The 19705-nt window shown below is 41.9% G+C and overlaps 1 protein-coding gene across 11 annotated transcripts in view; it reads left to right on the top strand.

Moving 5' to 3' along the window:
- The window catches only part of DLG2 (discs large MAGUK scaffold protein 2), a 2300776-nt gene that overhangs the window by 2127719 nt on the left and 153352 nt on the right, over positions 1-19705 (top strand). For all 11 annotated transcript variants that reach the window (XM_075548681.1, XM_075548686.1, XM_075548690.1 and 8 more), the window contains one exon: positions 6186-6300. In XM_075548681.1, the coding sequence (XP_075404796.1) occupies positions 6186-6300 (115 nt within the window). The remainder of the gene's footprint in view (positions 1-6185; positions 6301-19705) is intronic.

Genomic DNA, 19705 nt, shown 5'->3' with positions numbered 1-19705 from the left:
AACAGCATGGCAATACAGCAGACTGAGAAGTGGTAGGCATATCTTGAGGTGGGTACTATTATACCCCTTTATTGATGCAGAAATTAAGCTGAAATGGTTAAATATTTCACAAGGAGGCACCGTTAATAAGTGACAGACCCAGAATTCTGATTCTGTATGTGATTATCCAAGGGGTTACCCAAGAAAAACAGGGACTGTGCTGGGCGGAGTGGAGCTTTCACGGTGTACTTTTCCCGTTAGGCAAGCATCAAGCATCAAGTTAGTGCACTCAGTGGCATTGCCTGGGAAGGGTCTCTCTGGTCACGGTGAATTTTTTTTTTAATAAAAGCAGTTTCGCTTGAACCTCGTTTCTTGGGATGGCTGATTTAAGAGAACAGAGTATGGCTGTGAAATATTGTTTCCTGCTTGAGGAAAAATGTCACAGAAACTGTTGTGATGTTGAACACAGCTTACAAGGACTATGGGGAAAACTCAAGTGTATGAGTGGCGTTCTCATTTCAAAAAAGGTGAAATGCGGATTGATGACAAACCTTGTTCTGTCTGCATATCTGTCAGAGTCCTGAACGGATGATGAAAATGTCGACTCATAGTGCATTTGGAGTTTATTTTACCAGGTCAGACTGTTAATCAAGCTTTTTATTAAGAGGTTTTGAAAAGATTGCATAACAGTGTGTATCCAAAAAGGCCTGATTTGTGGCAGACGGGGGATTGGTTTTGCCACCACGACAATGCACCTGCTCACACAGCCATCTCAGTGCACCAGTTTTTGGCAAAAAGCAGCATGTCTCTCTTGCCCCAAGCACCTTACCACCTGATCGCTCTCCATGTGACTTCTTTTGTGTTTCCGTGAATGAAGAGGAACATGGAAGGACAGAGATTTGATGACTTAGAAGAGATAAAGGAAAAAAATGAGGGAGGTGCTGTCAGCATCCAGACAGATGAGTTTGAAAAAATGTTTCCAAGAATGGAATCGTAGATTTGACAAATGTATTAAATGTAATGGAGAATACTTTGAAGGCGATAGGTTGTTTTGTTCTTTTTTTAAAAATTAATACATAGCTGTGAAGGTGGGGTTGGGTGGTATTCTGGTGGTTTGGGGGGCATCCCCTCATGTCAGATCTCTAAATCCTGCTGTCTTCACTAGAATCGCCCATCAGGTCTAAATGAAAGAAAATGCCACCATTCCCAAATTGATGGAAGAAACTACTGGATTTAGGTAACTCAAGAGAGTGAAATTCAAGAGAAGAAATCCACCTTATTGTATATAAAGGGCAGAAAAATCTAGGTGGAGGTAATATTTTGGGGATACTTCAAAAAATTTTTTTTCAGTAATGTCCTTGTTGCAGAGGGCAAACCTGTGGGACGCAATAAACCAAACCAAACTTGCTGTCAGTGGGTTCTTTCCAACTCACGGCAAGCCTGCGTAGACTGGAGTAGAACGACTGTTGAGGTTTCGGAGACTAACTCTCTACAGGATCAGCCACAGAGGGGCTGGTGGGTTCGAGAAACAGACTTAGCAGTTAGCCGCCCATGTTTAGCTCATAGTAGGACCACAGCCCCGTTTCTGCACTTTAACCTTTGCCACACATCTATTTCATAAACAGCAGAGCAAGTTTCCCCTCCATCCAGCATTATCATGCTTGCTTTGTCAGTGGCCCCTTGTGGCAGCAAACCCTTTTCTCCACGATATGCCCAGGGCCTAACTCAGTGCTGTGTATACAGAAAGCACAGTGACAGACCCTGATGTATGGGGAGCCTAGAGGGGAGTCCCCACTCTCTAAGGAGCTCACAATGCAAGGGAGTAAACTCCTATGGACATAACCAATGAAGGAAGAAGTGGGGAGTAGGTGTGAAGAGGTGGTGGTCTAGAGGATCCAAGAGCTGTAAGGTTCTCCGTGAGAATGTTGGTGTCAAAAGAGGCTTTGTGGCATAATGAAGGCACAAAGGACTTCAACGAGACCCAGGGTTGAATCATAGTTCTGTGTCCAATGAGCTTTGCTATTGCCAAGCTCTGTGACTTTGATGAAGTGACGTAACCTCTCTGTGCCTCTCTTTCCTCATCCCTAAATAATGTATCTCTGTAATTAGGAGAAGTCATATGAATGTTCAAGTACAAAGCATAGATCCTTGTCCCTTGCAGGTGCTCAATAAATATGAGTTTCTCTTTAGATGCTATAAAGCCTGGAATATTTTAAAATCACATTTGAATGGTCTGTAGGGCTTTGGCATTGAGAATGTTAGAAATTTAATGGAAAAATGTTTCATAGGGGAGAGAGTATAACTGTGATTTATATTCACATATGTTATTTAGAGAGGAAAATGGGATTAAGATGAAATGGATGTGGCAGTATTAGATATTTCTATTTTAACTTGTTGAAAAATGTAAGTTTCAATTCTGTTATAGAATATAAAGAAAATTCCCATTTCACACTTTACTAAGCTGATTTCTTCTTTATCTCTGGAGCATTTCTAAGAACTATAGACTTGTTTGTCTTCCAGAAGCTAGAAACGAGATCCCTCTGTTCTTGCTCGTAGGAGATTACTTGGATCTCAGCTTTACTTCCCAAAGAAGAGCACAGGAAGGAGTTAGAACCTTTGAACATAGGATGGATTTCAGTTTAAGCAAATGCAATAGAAATTCTCCAGAGAGAAAATGTGTAGCCACCATGAAATGCAATACAGAATAAACGTTTCAAAAGCATGGCAGAAGCCAATCTGAGAGATCGAATCATGAGCCGTAACGAAGAAGACTGCATTTCATTCTTGATGGCAGTGTTCAGTGCTGAGTGTTAAAGTGGGACAAAGCACCCGAGTAGACAGGGACTGAGCTCCTGAGAACAAACTCTAACATATGACATGGCTTCAGTAGGCACACAGGTCACTCAGAAGGCTATAAACAGATCAGAGCAATTTGGAAGGAGCAATGATGTAGGCTAAAATTAAATTAAAGCCTTAAAGCCTAACATAATTATTAGCTTTGAATAAAAGATGTCCAAGAAGAGACATTTATTGCCTTTCTTCATTGAAAAAAGCATGAAAGTAAAAACGGACAGCCACTTTATAATTGAACTTATTTAATAATGCTATCAACTCCATCCCTCGTTCATTCATAAATCATTTATTGAACACTTCCTATCACGTGTTTCATGAGCATTGGACATCATGTGATCTCAAAAAACTAAACGCACTGCCAACTTGACACCATCAAAGTTGCAAAAGAGACTGCCCTGTGATCAGATGGGACGCTGAGTAGTACTGTTCATGGGTGGTGTGAGGTCTTAGCAAGTGGTGATGTACACTGAACTTTACCTTAGGTCCCAGGCCAGATCACTTCTCTGAGAAATGCTTGTGAGGATTATAGATGGCTCGATAAGCTTTAACAACCTTTGCCCCTGAGCTAACCAACTTTAAATATACACACACACACACCAACACAAGACCCCTGTTCATGATAGTGGGCAGTGACAAACTGGCTGGGTCTAAATACCAATAGAGATGGATGGGTGGATGGATGGATAGATTGGTACATGGATAGGAAGGCAAGAAAAGATCCAAGTTGCAGTTTCAGAAGGGAAGGGGGGGTACGATGTATGGGACCATGCATGGAGTTATGGTCCCATATGTGTGTGGGGGGGAGTGTATATAAATGGATTGAGAAATATCTGGAAGTACAGCCCGTGAGCCTATATGTTTACCCTCTAGGGTAAACTCAGGGAAGAATAGCCGTGAACATTTAGAAAGGAGGGGAAAAGGGCGTAGGAAGGGAGAAGTGAAAGAGGAACTCTCAAGTATTATTCGGTGTTTTCCTGTTTCATTCACATGTTAAATATGTGCATGACCTGGCTTTGTAAGTTAAAGAGAAGGGAGGTGCTGCCCAATGGAGCAGGGAGCACAGGTCGTGCCAGCTGGCCAGCACTACATGGACATTGATATTGAGGATGGCAAGAAAGTAAGATTTGCTTAAAATGATTGAAATCTGCATATGGTAATATAATGATGGTCATATATAAACGTTTCCCTCTCACAGCTAAAATAAAATTATGTTATCTTTAATCATAGACAATTATAGGTCAAATGTGTATTCAGTTTATTGAATCATGGAGGGTTTAATCATTCAAACCTAGGTTTAAAACAGGAAGTCTTCCAAATCTAGGTAACACCAGCCTTTGCGGAAGCACCAGAAACTTCTAGTCAGCTATTAGGGGTTTCTCTCATATGTACTAAACTTTAAAAATAGATAATGGTCTATGTACTATTGAAGACCAAGGTCAATTTTATTCTTTTGGAAACTTGATCCCACAGTTATCAATAGATACTTCTTAGTAAATTGAAATTAAATTTAATATTGTAGAACTTTTGTGATACAGAATTTGATACACACTATAGGTAGATCACCTTTTATTACATTCAGTAGTCATTCATGTTTTCTAGGAAAGTTAATTTATTTGAAAATCAAATTGTATTTTGAAATGCATTGAGGACCTCTATTAAAATCCTTTGTAATTCAAAGTCTTTTATAATTTCAATTAATATTTTCAAATCTTTTTTAATACATTGAGCTTTTCATCTAATGGTTATTCTTAAAGTAAGGTGCTTTTGTGCCAAGGATATAATAGAACAGTTATGGGGTTCTGATCAAGAGTAGTTTGAAGTAAAAAAAAAGGAGTAGCTGAACTTCAAGAGCTATTTCTTTTTCTATGCTAATTATGTTCGTAAGCATCTAGAACGTATTTGTGCTGTTTTAAATTTTATATTGACAAAAATACTTTCCCATTAGAACTAGTATGACATGATTGCCCATATTATTCAAATTTTTCAAATAAGAATGTTTCCAAATTATAGTACATGTACAAGTATTTCTCAATTCCGACTCCAGTCCTGTGTAAAATGTATGTATGAGACTATATTAACACAATGTGCATAATAGAACTGATGTTCTGGGGCAGGCGTGTGGCCTCTGCATATTAAAGTTAGGTGGAAATGTTTAGGTAAGAGCCCAGATGGTAAACGTAAGAGGAACACACTAGTCCTAGCCCCCTCCCCTCCACCAAAAACAGTTGATGAAATGAAGTGACCTTCCAACACTGGTCATCACTAGTCAGCCAAGTCTGGTCTATGCGCCAAAGTGGAAACCAGACACTTTGTCAACTCCCCGCCAAAAACCCAAACCACACTCACTGACTCATAGCAACCCTATATGACAGGGTAGAACTGTCCCTGTGAGTGTCTGGGCCGATAACGCTTTAATGGAAGTAGAATGCCCTATCTTTCTCCCTAACTGCCCATAGCCTTGGGGATTTCTTGGACTTTCTTTGGCACACACCCCTTTTTAAAGCTAAACTTCCTATAGGTCACCGTGGGTCAGAATCAACTTGATGGCCGAGGTTGGTTTGGTTTGGGTTTCGATACGGAGCCCTGGTGGCACTGTGGTGAAGCACTCCTCTGCTAACTGAAAGGTCGGTTACCTCATGGAAGACACAGCCACCTGCTTCTGTGAAGGTGTAGCCTGGCAATCGGGGGCATTTCTAGTCTGTCCTAGGAGTACACTGTGAATCCGAGGCAACTCCAGGTGTGTTTGCTAAATTATAGATCATTGCAAATTCACATGCAGCTATAGGAACTATCCAGAGAGATTCTGAGTACCCTTACAGTTTTGACAGCATCTGGCAAAATTATAGTATCAGCCCATCATCACCAGGATATTCACCTGAATGCAATCCACTGATCTTTTCAGATTCCCCAAGCTCTCCTTGTACTGTGTGTGCTTCTGTGTTCTCAGCGCTACGTTTGTAGTGTAGGACGTATGCAGGTTTGGGTCTCTTCCAGCAGTCAAGATTATTAATATGCGTATTTTCATCACCACAATCATCTCTGCTGGGGTGTGTTCTTAATCACAACTACTTCCCTTCTACCCTCACTGACGTTTTGCATGTTTGGGATGAGATACTGATGATTTTTCTTGTTTGGTTTTGGGAAGCCAGTGATGTTTCCTTTTCCCGTTGTGAATGTCTGTGAGTGACTCCCAGCAAGCATGCCTTGGCGGTCTGCTCTTGCTGAGCGGAGCATCCTGGTGGCTTCCGCAGCAGAATCAACAGCATCAGGGAGGAGAAGCGCCTTTGGCTCGGGAGGGCTTTTAGTTTTGTGAAGGCATCAAACCACATCTGCTGCCTTTATTTCCATCCCAGATTACGCACGATTCGAGGCCAAAATCCATGACCTACGAGAGCAGATGATGAACTACAGCATGAGCTCTGGATCCGGATCCCTGCGAACCAATCAGAAGCGCTCCCTCTACGTCAGGTAGGCAACAGACACGTCTTAGAAATCATCTCGAGTGTGCGAGTAGTGAGTAAATGAAGGTCTTGAAGCAGTAGGATGCATGTTCTAATTAACCATGAACCACGGTAAAAACAAAGAGAAGCTTAATCATTTTTCATAGATGTTTGAAATGCTGTGCTGCAGGTATGAAAGGCCTTTGTTTTCAACAAGTTCCCCCTTGGGTATGTTCTGATGCCGGATGGAGTTCTCTGTAATACAGGTTGCAGTGAAAAAAATTAGGAGAAACATTTGTCTTCTGATAAATCTTAAATACTGAATCTATGGACCACAGACCGGGGCATTTGCTCACAATCAGGGTGGGGAGAAAATATTCGTTTATCAACTCCCGACCTGCTTTCTGCGCTTGGCACTGGCCTCAGTATATTCCTTTGAAACCAGAGATATTTTGAGGGTTATATGTGTTTCCTAATAATTTTTGGTTGTCCGTGTGACTGTTGGAAAACCAGTCTTCTGTGGTATCTTGTTCACAATTATTTCTAAAAATGCAAAGTTGCCTGTCTATTGCCTGGCTGACCACATTACTTTCTCAGAAAAAGTATGACTGATTGAGTTTGGAATGGAGGACAGCCTTTGATATTTTTCTTCATCTTGGCATTAGTGGTTGGTACATAAGTTTTCATAATAGTCATATTAATTGGTCTTCCTCATAAGCCTATGGGTATTATTGTATCCCCAACAGTGTTATACTTCTAGAAGGCTCTTGAAATGCTCTTTGTAACAATGAATGCAATGCCATTCCTCTTCGCCTCGTCATTCCTAGCATAATATATCACATGGTGGTCTGAACGAGGATGGCAAAGCCAGTTCACCCCAGCACCCTAACACCGAGGATACCAGTCTGTAAGGGTTCTATTTTATTTTTGACAATGTCCAATTTCCCTAGAGCCGTGCTTCTGTGTTCCGATGCTAAGTGGGTGTTTGCCCTTGTTTCTTCTCATTGTGCGCTGTGCCACATCAGCAGACGAAGGCCCCGAAAGCTTTCCTCCACATCCAGGGCGTTACCGTTGACTCAGCTCTGAGGAGACAGCTCTTCCCCAGTTGTATTTTGAGTGCCTTCCAATGTGAGAGGAGTCATCTTCTGGAGCGATTTCAGGCAATATTCTTCTTTTGCTAATAAGTTTCCACTAGTCGGTTTCTTTAGAAGTAGATCTCACCATGTCCTTCTTCCTAATATTCTGGGATGAGTAAGATAGAAGACCCCACATTAAAATATATGGAGATACTTTTATTGAATCTTAAACAGGACAAAATGCAAAGACAAGGAAATAAAATCCCTCCAGATGAGGGAGACTCTCAGCATTTGGCCATACAGTGTTTGAAGGACTTGTGACTTCTTTATTTAGAACTTGGAAATTGTCACAAAACCATGCTTTGGTGGCAGATCAATTCATCCCTGTTGCCTGTGGGCCTACAGGAGCTGGAGAGAACCCATGCTCAAGATACCTGCACTACTGCAGATTAGACAAGGTTTCAGGATCGGGTCCAGGGCCCCCTCGCCATCTTGGTTGGAGCCTAACTCACCCTGGCACCCCAATTCCTATCAAGGGAGCGTCAGGGGATGTTCCTGAGTGTGAGACTACCCCACCCTGGGCTGACTTTGCAAATTTCAACAAACACTGCCTGAGGGTAAGTCTACTTACATTGCCGGTCGACGAGGAAACCTAACGAAAGCTGAATTTATGTGAAGAATCAAAATGGATTTAGGGCTCCAACTGTACGCTGGAGCCTTCTCCAAACATAGTGCTTCGAATGTAAGCTTAATACACTAGTCTGTCTTACTCTGAATCACCCTCCCCTCCAGCTTTTACCTCAATGAAAAGGCTTTGAGCCTTCTTTTTTTTTTTGCACTAAAATAAGGTTGAACAAATTCAACTTAACATTCAATATCAAAGTCACTGCCATTGAGTCAATTTGGACTCAAGGACTCTGTAGGAAAGAGTATAGTTGCCCCTGTGGCTTTCCAAGAATATACATCCTTACAGAAGTAGACAGCCTCTTCTTTCTCATAAGGAGCAGTTATTGGTGTTGAACTGCTGACCTTGTATGCCAACATGTAACACAGTTAACCACCAAAGTTCTTCAGTTAGACTTCAGACCAGACCTAATTTATGACCTGGGGATTGCCTGTACTTCATTGTAATCTGTGATGACAAAGAACTGTTGAGAACCTCCGTCGAACATGTCATATACCTACAGATAAGATGTAATCCCTGTATCATTATTTCTTTTCTCTTTATTTGTGGATCTTTGTAGTACAAAATATTTTTAAATTTTGAAATGTCGTACTCCAAAAATTAAGAAAAGCCAATTGAGTTAGTTAAAGTTTATTGTGCCAACCTGGCCGATAAACACATGTGGGGTTAATTGAAGAGCAGAGAGATAAATGGCTCAGTGGGCCTTGTCTTTCCAGTTCTTGGTCTCTTGTTTTGTTATGGTCGGACCAGGGTGCAGCTGCCTTATACAGTTCCTGCTTCAGCTGGCAAGGCTAATTTCCTGTAAGATATCCCCAAGGAGAAGCCACATGGACCTACCCCGATGCAGCCCTGGGTGCTGGAGCAGCGTGTGGAGGAGACCCCTGCCAGGGCTGAGATGTTTACACATTCACTGACTCGGCTTTCCTCCTGCAGTTAGTGTCATGGTGTGTGTTTTGTGAGATGGAGGAGGACTTTGTGGAATGGTGTTGGACATATGGGGTAATGGTGGCCTTGTGGGCTTGGGCAGCACTGGGTTGGGATGTTTTCTTGATGTGCACTTAACCTTTATATAAAACTCTCTCTTCTACATGAGTTTCTGTGGATTTATTTCTCTAAAGTATCTAGACTAACACACCAATGTGTAAGGCTGGGTTGACTAGATAAACGAATCCAAAGACACTCACGCATATGTAAGAGAGAGCTTTATATCAAAGAGCAGTTATAAATTGAGAAAACATCTCAACCCAGTCCAGATCAAGTCAATGAGTCTGATATTAGCCCATAAGTCCGATACTAGTCCACAAGTTCCTCTTCAGACTCATGCCACACAGCAATGGTGCAAAGTGCAGGAAGACCACAGGCCAGTGGGTGCAGAGTCTTGTGGATCCAGTGGCAGGGGAACCATCGCAGTGCTGGTGTTGGTCTCCCTATGGCTCCTCCAGCTTTCTGAGTATTGCTTCTCAATAGGGAGGTGAAGCAGAGAGAGGGAGGAAGTACCCCAAATTCTCATGGGAAGGCCATGCCCACAAGGAGGCATCATTAGGCTGTGACCTGATTGACAGGCTAGACTTCACCCCTACCCGTATTATCAAGTTGAGATGAAATTATGTAACTACCACAGGCAATTTAGCTAGTAGAATAATGATTAAATTTGTGGGATAGGATGAAATTTGAAGAAAAATCTACCAAATTACTGGTTGCTTATTAAAAAATGGAACATACCAGAAATGTTAATATACTAGAAATTTGCTGAAAATGTATTCATAATAGCTTAGTTCTTTTATTTAAAAATGATTAGACAAATTAAGGGGAATGACATTATATAAAATTAATAGGTTTCATTTTAAAGAGTAGTGTTACTCAGAATCTAAAATGCTAAATGGAACTTTAATATACAAAAGAGATGAGGCAAAGTAATTATCTTGTTAGTATTTTAGTAGACGATGTATTAGAAATGAGACTCAAAATTAGCTGACACTTGGGAAATTCCCACAAATAATTTATTTTCAGTGAACAAATATGCATTTGGGTCACCAAGTGCTCAGTCATTAATGCTTATTTTAGTACCGAGAGGGGTGATTTAATCATTTAGTGACCCTTAAAAGCACAGGCTTGGAAAAGATGGAGCATGCATCAGTAAAATGAGGGGGCAGCAAAAAGAGGCAGACCCTTGACACAATGGACTCAAAGATAACAGTTGTAAGGGCCGGCACAGGCCCAGCCAATGTTTCCTTCCGCTGTCCACTGGGTCGCGATGAGTGGGCACCTACCACACATGGTATATATTTAGAGGGAAGAGCTTACCTGAGCCCAAACCATATTCTTGTGTATGTGATTAGGCGTGCAAAACACATGAAATGAAATATCAGAAAGGATTTGATAGGTTCCCTTTCTCAGATTTATTGGACCCCAAATTGATTCTAAGAGTCTCATAGAGATGCTTGCTCTATCTAGCATTCTTGAATCGGGCAAGTGCCAGTGAGTTGTGCTTATTTTAGAGAGGCAACCACTTGCTCTCTCAAAATAGTACTAGGGTTTCTTGGATATATAAATATAATGGGACGAACATGCCTCTTTAATCTGAAAATGGCATCATTAGGTAGTATTCTCATTTTTCTCAGAATTCGGTAATTCTCAGGCTGGAAGAAATGTTAGCAATCATCAGATCTACTGAAGCCCCAGGAGGGAAGAGACATACCCAGGATCCCACCACAATTTAATTTGAATGGCATAGGCAGATCACATACCTGCCAATCCCATACTCCTCCCAAATCACTCTGCTTACATAGAAATTGGTTTATGGGCTCTCAATTGCTGAACATTCTTAAACTGCCCAGTAGGCTTCCATAGGCCAAGTGCAAAGACAGACTCTAAGGGATAGGGTAGCTGAGAGGAGAAATTCAAGCATATACCTCTTTGTGCTAAAGAACATGTGAGATTTCTTTCAGTCATACTTCTGCATCATCCCAAAATCTATATTTGAAAATAAGTAAATAATTTTGCTGACTCAGTACCTACAACACGAAATCAGCACTTCCTTTACACTGCCACTGATTTGCTACACAATACATACACTTACACACTCTCTCTGTCTCCTATTCTGAGACACTCACACACACCCAACACACTCACCCACCCATCCACCTCCTGACCCCTAGCTGCCTTGGACTCGGTGTGTCAGAGAAGATAGAATTTTTCAAGCTCTTCCAAAAGCTAGTTAGCTTCTTCTCCTTACCAGAATTTTTTTAAGCCTAAAAATTTTGAAGGGAATGGTGGGAAGGAACCAGTGCTGCCTGAGCCAGGTGATAGTTTGTTGTTTCCGTTGGAACCAACCCTCTCTAGTTGTAATAGTTTTCCTTCATATCTTTAATGTGAGGTGTTTGAAGTGGTGCTGAACACACAGAGCTGCACGTGTCTTATGGAAATGATTTGGATATATTTGATACAATGTGGAGTTTGCGTTGTCTATTTCCTGCATTGTGAACCATGTATATAGTTATAAATTCTCAAAAGTGAATAAATATTAAAATATGTGACTAATTTTTTTAATGTTCCATAAATACATTAGTAGTTCTTTGAGTGCCGCTGCTCTTAAGCACCAGGATATGGGTTTTGTTACATGAACTTTGAGGCCCCCCCATATGGGCAGAGGGTTTCAGTTCTAAAGAACTCACTGACAACAAGCCCATTCTGATTCATAGTGACCCCTTTAGGACAGTGTCGAACTGCCCCTGTAGTTTTCTGAGGCTGTAAATCTGTAGAGGAGTAAAAAGTCTCCTCTTTCTCCTACAGAGCTGCTAATGGTTTCAAACTGTGGTAAACAACCCAACTGGTAATCCACTCTACCACCAGGACTCCCTAGAGACATTAGGCTAACGCCTTGGGGTCATGAATTTAAGGAGTCATGGTAGCATTGGGATAATGAGTTACAGCATGAGCGGCTAACCACAAGGTCAGCAGTTTGAAATCCCAAGACACTCCATGGAAGAAAGACAAGGCTTTCTACTCTCATAAAGAGTTACAGTCTTGGGGATTCACAGGAAGCTCCCTGTGAGTTTCTACCCTGTCTTACAGGATTGCTATGAGTAAGTTGGCATCAAAGTGTTGCTAGTGAGTTTGTTTGTGTTTGTAGCAGTGGAGGTTAAGCATATTGGACTGCAAAGTTGGTGGCTCAGTCTCACCAACTGCACCTAAGGAAGAAAGATGCTTTTCTGTTCCATAAAGATTTACAGCATGAGAAACCCTATATAACGTTACTATGACCTGAAACTGACTTGAGGGCAGTGGGTTTGATTTGGGGTGCTGAGATGCTGGTGGTTCAAACTTACCAGCTTTATAGGCGCACACAGCCTCATCTCCCGTCAGATTTACAGTCAACCTGATACCAGTGAGTTAGGTTTGAAAGTCTTCCAATCTCTAAAATATGCCCCCCTCATCTTGTCTACCAGCAGGTGACAGTATTCTTAATAAAGAATGAAAGGATAGACCGTGAGATTCAAAGGCTAACCAAGATCAGAGGTATCAACACTCAAAGTCACACAGTATAAGTGAAGATCCTTTCTTTTAAAGAGAGAGGGAGAGAACACGCTGGATTGAGGGAACATGGAGAGAGGAAAGAAAAGCAGATCAGTGTGCATCAGTAGGGAGTACAAAGAGTCATTGGGAAAATTTTAGAAGAAAAAGTTGGCCTACGGCCTTTTGTTAGTGGTTTTATCTGTGAAGAAGGGAACAGCAACAGACTGTCCAGGTGTCGTTCTGGTGACACAATGGGTTAGGGATTAGGATGCTAATCACAAGGTTGGCAGCTCAAACTCAAGAACCACTGCATGGGAGAAAGATGAGGCTGACTGCTCCCATCTCAGAAGTCCTGGAGAGCAGTCTACTCTGCGCTACGGGATCTCTATGAGTCAGAATCAACTTGCAGGCAGCGAGTTTGCATTTTGTTTTGGTTTAAGTGCAAGGAAGACTTGGGGCCTTTCTGATGATGTAAAAGTTGCATGTGCAGCAAGTGAAGATGATTGTGATGGAGAATTTGTTTCAAGTACAAGTAAAGGCTTATTGTTCAGTCATTTCAAAGTTGGGACAATTTATTTACATAAGCTAAAGGGACAAGTAAGAGTTGCCAAAGAGTTTATAGTTTGTAACTTGGGGATTTTCTGGATCTCATATGTATTTGGTGCCTTGTATTTTCTATCCTATTTTATCTTCCAAGCCATCTATACAGCTCTTCTTTTGTAAAGTGTCCCAGTCTCGGAAAGCCACGGGGCACTTCTACCTTGTTCTACAGGGTCATTATGAATTGGACACACATTGATGACGCACAATAACAGTGCCTAGGACAGTGCGTGGCATAATACATGTCTTTATTAAATAATTTTTTAACAAATAAGTGAATTAGCACCTAAACTATCAGAGAGAAATGAACAGATTAAAGCATTTATGGAGATCTTTGAACAATCTTCTGGACGTGCAAAACCTGCTGGGCTCCCGCCAAGTGTATGGTGGCTGGTCATGTCCTCCGGACAGAGTCACTGTCTACTGAGACCAGGATTTCTAGAAACACCTGTCCCTGCCGGGCCTTTCAAACAGCATCACTTGTCTGCTGAGCTCAGTAACTCTTCAAATGGGAACCGAAGAGAATAAAAAGCCAACATGCACGTCCGCCTATTCCCTGTAAGTAAAGAGGTCTTGGAGGTGGGAGGTAGCGCTTGAGGACCCTTTCTGATATGGCTCTAGCTCAGATTCACCAAAAGGGACTGCTGCATTCTGAAGCATGACTTAACTTTTTAAACCCCCCCTGCCCCCCCCCCCCCAAAAAAGATCTGATCTGGAGGAGAGCTCCACCGCCATTGCTCTCACGTATTTAAAGCCCACAACAAGCCGCATAACCATACATCCTGCCAAGGTGTCCTAGTGGCCCCGGGGTTAGGCTGATGATTGCAAGATAAGCTTAGTCACCAGCTGGTCCACAGCAGAGGCCTCTGCTCCTGTAAAGTAGGAATCCACTGAGTGGCAGTGGGTTTGTTTGTTTTTAACTGATCCTTCCAGTTTAGAAAACAACCGCTTACAAAGCTTAAATGGCACCTCCAAAGTTCTCAGTAGTATAAGAATCAGGATTAGTTCCAAAAACTATGATTTTTTTAAGCACATTGAACCATTTGCCATCAAACATACTCCAATTCATGGGAACCTCATGTGGAATTTAATTTTACGTTCGTAGCATTGGATCTGTAAAGTCTTTGTAAGGTAGCTGTGCTACTTTTATTAAAAGAGAATTTGACCTTATAAAAATGTGCCATATAAAAAGAAACTTCAAAAAAATTCCCCCCAAAAGAGAGATGGAAAGTGAAAATACGGTGAATCCAGGAGCATTTTTGACAATAGACATGAGGAATGACATTCGAGACAACTGCGAGAGTTTCTAGATACATGTGACTGATTTGCCAACTTATAAACTCAGCGATAATATCAGCTATCTTTGTCATGTTCATAAGATTAAGACAAACTAATTGTTTCTTATGACTACAAACACATATTTGCTATCAAAGCATGACAAATATTTTGAGTGATGACTATTGGGGGAGGGGGAGCTTTGAGTTATCATAAGGAATCCTGGTGATGCTGTTAGTTAGGCATTGGATGGCTAACCTCAAGGCCAGTGGTTCAAACTCACCAGCCACTCAGAGGGAGAAAGGTGACGCTCTCTATACCAACAAAGGCTGGCGCTCCACGGAACCCAACTCAGTGCAGCCGTGAGGTGCGCTGGGAGCTTCGTGGTCAGGAGATGGGCTGCTAGCCGCAAAGGCAACACTTTGAAGCCACCAGCCAGTCCTCGGGAGAAAGAGGAGACTTTCTACGCCCATAAAGAAAGACAGTCTTGGAAAGGCACACGAGCCGTTCTACCCTGTCCTACAGGAGTGCTATGAATCAGAATCGATTCAGTGCCATGGAATTGGGTTTGGTTTGAGGGGAGCTATGAGTTGAAATCAACTCTGTGGCCGTGGGTTTGGGTTGGAACCATATCATGCTCAGTTACTGCCAAAACGTTAGAAGTCTGAGTCCATCTGAAGAACTTCAGAAAAAGATGCGCTGATAACTTCTGAAATATCAGCCACCGAAAATCCAATGGAGGTCAGTCATCCTCCGACACGCATACGGAAGATGCAGTGGCCTGCATGGCAGCTGCCAGTGGCCCTGGTTACCTCTGGAGTACTGTCCAGCCATCCATGTAAAGCAGTACTTACAAAATCATCTGGATATAAGGCATCTACTACTGGATCCATTGGTAACACATTTCCTTTTTAATGGTTTAATATTCATTAATCATTTATTATAAGCTAGCCATCATATGCATTTAATCCACAGAATAATTCCAAGGGTTAGATTGTTCTTATCTATCATTTAGTAACTATTGCTATCCCTTCTTTCAAAGATGAGGAAACTGAGACTTCAGTGTCACAGGATCCCATGGCTATATGACATCCACTGTCAGTTCAGTTTGTGATCGGTAGACAAATAGACCAAAAGCCACACTCACTGCCATTGCATTGATTCTGACTCGTAGAGACTCTAAAGGACAGGATAGAACTGCCCCTGTGGGTTTCCAAAACTGTAACTCTTTGTGAGAGTAGAAAACCTCATCTTTTTCTCACAGACCATCTGGGGTTTTTGAACTGCCAACCTTGCAGTTAGCAGTCCAACTCATAACCCACTACACCACAGATGAGATGAAAAAAAACATGTCGGTGGATGCAGGGAAAATGAAACTTCCTGGACAAAATCTGGACTTGGGAAAGAGGAAGAGATCTGAGGAAGCATTGTTTGCCGATGTGGGCAACCAGGCCCCCGTGGTGAAGGGCCAGAATTGATGTCAGTGCTTTCCATTGACGTCGTGTCGGAGGTAAATTGCGATCCCCATTCGATAGACAAGGAACCTGTCTATAAACCCAGGAGGTTTAAAAATAACTTCCACAAGGACACCCAGGTACTCTGTGGACAAGCCTTCCCCAAGTGTGCCCCTTTCAGAAGCCTAAAGCCCATGCTTACTATGCACCAGGACAATGAGCGGAAAGGTAATCCTGTGGGGTCAACTGGCAAACTCATAGTGTAGAACTTCCGTTTGGTTTACACATTATACAGACTGACTTTGGATGGACCTGACTTCCAGCCCAGAGCTGACATTTCACCTGTTGCTAAAACTCAGTTTAGTTAATTGTAAATTGGACGCAAAATGCAGCTCCTAAGGTTGCTGTTGGCATTCAATTCACTTGACTTGACCCCTTCCAGTGCTCAGCGCATGCCTCCTAACCCAGTGCCGCTTTAAGGGGGAGCGGATTTCGAGTATTCATTTATGCTGTGTGGCTCGTTAGCATTTGTGCTCACTCTTTCTAGCACTTGCATTTTTAATTGTATCCTTAATTGTGCGATAAAAGTCTTTATTCAAGCGGCTAATTTTATGACTGAAATAGAGAGCAGGAGGAGCCATTGGGAGCGGAGAGACATGTTCCCGTTCTCCTGAAATTAAAGGCGGACTTGGATTTTACCAAACTTTTTAATTCTTAGATTTGAATAGGAAGAAGGATAAAAGTGCTCTGGATTCACTTTTTATTGATCCTCAAGTGTTCCCTCCATTGTTTACTCTCAGTTCTCGGATCCAAATCTCATTTAAAATGACAATTGATCCACCATGCATTCATTCATCCAGAAAAAAAATTCTGCGCTATAATCCTCCAGGACATGCCTAACTATGTGGTCATTATGACATTTTTTACGTCTTCAACAAGTTCAAGGGCTACTCTACTAAACTGGACCCTTTCCCTCACCCCCACTTCCATGGTAAACATATGTCAAGAAATCTGGTTGTCAGATGACATGCAAAACCAGAAGAGCCTCTTGGCATCGCAGCCCAGAGTCCTAGTTCTCTAGAAAAGGAAGAACCGTGCCGGTGAAACACGGGATTCACGTAGAGAAACGCGATCCGAGTGAGGCTGAGAAACCCTCATCCTAAAGCCAGAACATGAAATTAGGAGCAAGGGAGTGGATCCAATCCAGATGGCGGTCCTTAAATTCAGCTTTTGAAATAATAACGCCTAACATAAGAGGGGCCATTTGATACCTGTTAAATAGACTTTATGAGTGGTGATTAAAGATAATGAAACAAGAACTCAGGAAAATTATTGGCTGTGCATTGACCGTCAGGAAAAAGAGGTAGACTACAGAAATCACTTGTTTTCGAACAGCTATGTTGATGTCACTCTTGACTGGGAAAGACTTCTACCTGCTTGTGATCGTACCTGCTTTCTAAAGTCATCTCTGGCCTTGGTCCTCACCGGGACTAACTCAAGTGCATTCTCCTCTGCACCTCCTATGTTCTTTTCTGTTGACCTTCACACACACACACTCCCTTCTCTGCCTCTTGACCCACCTGTGCTGCCCATTACAGAACTGTGTGCATCTCAAAGAGGAGATTCTGTCTTGTTCAAAGCCTACAGCTAATACTGCCATTTGAAGGGACCCCGTGATTTGAAAGATTTGCTTACAATAACATGTCTGCAGGTGTGTGGTTTATTTCAACAAACACTTGTTTCTCCATGAAACAGCTAAGAAATAAGAGAGAGGGAGGAGGCAGGGAGTTGGTCAGGTAGTTTGTTGGGATAACATTGGACCTGGAGGAGGATCTGGTGGAGTGAAGCTTTTTGAACGTCTTGTAATGAAGAAGAAAAAATGTCTACTACTGTGTTGTTGTAGACTTTCTCAAATCTATGACTTGCAAATTGTTCCCTTCCTACCAAAGGTTCTTGCCCAAGCAAGTCATTGTTCATTTAATGAATAAGTCATTCCATTTAATAGCAGCAATCACTTCAGGATCATTTTTGTTGTACTAATTTAGCTAAGCAAATGCCTCTTTTCATAAGGACTCAATTTCAAATCCATTTTTCTTATTACAAATTAACAATAATGAACAACATTCCCAATCATTTTTTTTCAATTCTTACTAAACAGTTAATGGTTGCATCCTACTATGTCCCAAATATCTTGCTAAGTACTTATCCACATTTCATCTAATCCACACACCAAACCTTTCTGTGATATATATTGCCACCTTTATATAAAAGCCAGGGTCCAATTCTACTCATCAAAAGCTAGATTGGGGCTCAGATATATGCACGCCTAATCTGTACATCTACCTACCACACTGCAGGACATTATTTAAAGCTTCTCACACGTTTTGTCCTATTTAATACCATGTTTGTTAAACAGATAATTTTCCCACAGTTTTATATGCACAATCTGAAGGGTTTTAAGAACTCCACTCTTTTCTCCAAATAAAGAGTAGTGTCAAGACCTAAACCATAATCCATCCTTCTTAATAGAAGAGCACACTCACTTTCCTCCTTTTCTAACTGTGCCTTGTGTTTCTTTTACCCACAGTCCATGAGTCCTAGTCATTCAGTGGGGAATGAGCAGTTCAAACTATCCTACTGACCTTAGATCCTATAATACTCTAATCTGAAGATGCCCAGGGCGGGTGGATTTTTGTCAACCATCAAAAATCCTCATCTGACTGTAACCTTCATAACTGTGTAAACATAAACAAAGTCCCTGCCTCCCTTCTGCCATGCCCTACTTATACCACCACGGGGATAGCCTGCTCATGGGAAACCAGAAAACAAGCTCATTACCCGCGAGCCCTTTCTGAAGCACAGCAACCCAATAAGACAAAGTACAGCTGTTCCCTAGGGTGTCTGAGACTATAGCATTTTAGCATGGGAGGCGCTTTTTTTTTTAATAAAGCAAAACATAAAAGGGCACTTCTTACAAGGCACATGGTTTTTTCCTTGTAATGTGTAGAACCATGATATTCCAGCCGTCTTTGTGCTTCAGAAGTCTTCTAAAATGCTACTTAAAAAAAAACAACACTTTTATTGGGGGCTCTTAATCTCTTGTCACAATCCATACATTCCTCCAGTGTGTCAAGCACATTTGCACATATGCCACCATCATCATTTTCAAAGCCTTCTCTTCCCACGTGAGCGCCTGATACCAGCTCCCCAGTTCTTCCCCGCCCACCCGCACTAGGCATCCTACGACTTGTGCAGCAGATTTGATCAGTGCAATATTTGATATCTTGACTGCTGCCTCCATGAGCCTGCATTGTGGATCCAAGAGAAATGAAATCCTTCACAACTGCCATTTTTTTTCTTTCTATCACAATGCTGTCTGCGAGTCCAGTTGCCAGGACTTTGATCTTTACATTGAGTTTCAGTCCGTACAACTACAGTCTTCAACTTTCATCAGCAAGTATGTCAAGTCTTCTTGGCTTTCTTCAAGCAGGGTTGTGTGGTCAACATATCATAGGTTGTTAATGTGCCTTCCTCAAGTCCCAAATCATTTTATTGGGCGCTCGTACAATTCTTATCCCAATCCATACATCCATCCATTCTGTCAAGCACATTTGTATATTTGTTGCCATCATCAATCTCAAAACATTTGCTTTCTACTTGAGCCCTTGGTATCAACTCCTCATTTTCCCTCTCCCACCCCACTCGCCCCTCCATCATGAACCCTTGATAATTTATAAATTATTATTTTGTCATATCTTGCTCTGCCCCACATCTCCCTTCCCCCACTTTTCTGTGGTATGTCCCCCAGGGAGGAGGTCACATGTAGAT

The sequence above is a fragment of the Tenrec ecaudatus genome, chromosome 4 (assembly GCF_050624435.1).
Source record: "Tenrec ecaudatus isolate mTenEca1 chromosome 4, mTenEca1.hap1, whole genome shotgun sequence".
Lineage (NCBI taxonomy): Eukaryota > Metazoa > Chordata > Mammalia > Afrosoricida > Tenrecidae > Tenrec > Tenrec ecaudatus.
Note: the sequence above shows the minus strand (reverse complement) of the source record. Positions and strands in the feature narration are given on the sequence as shown.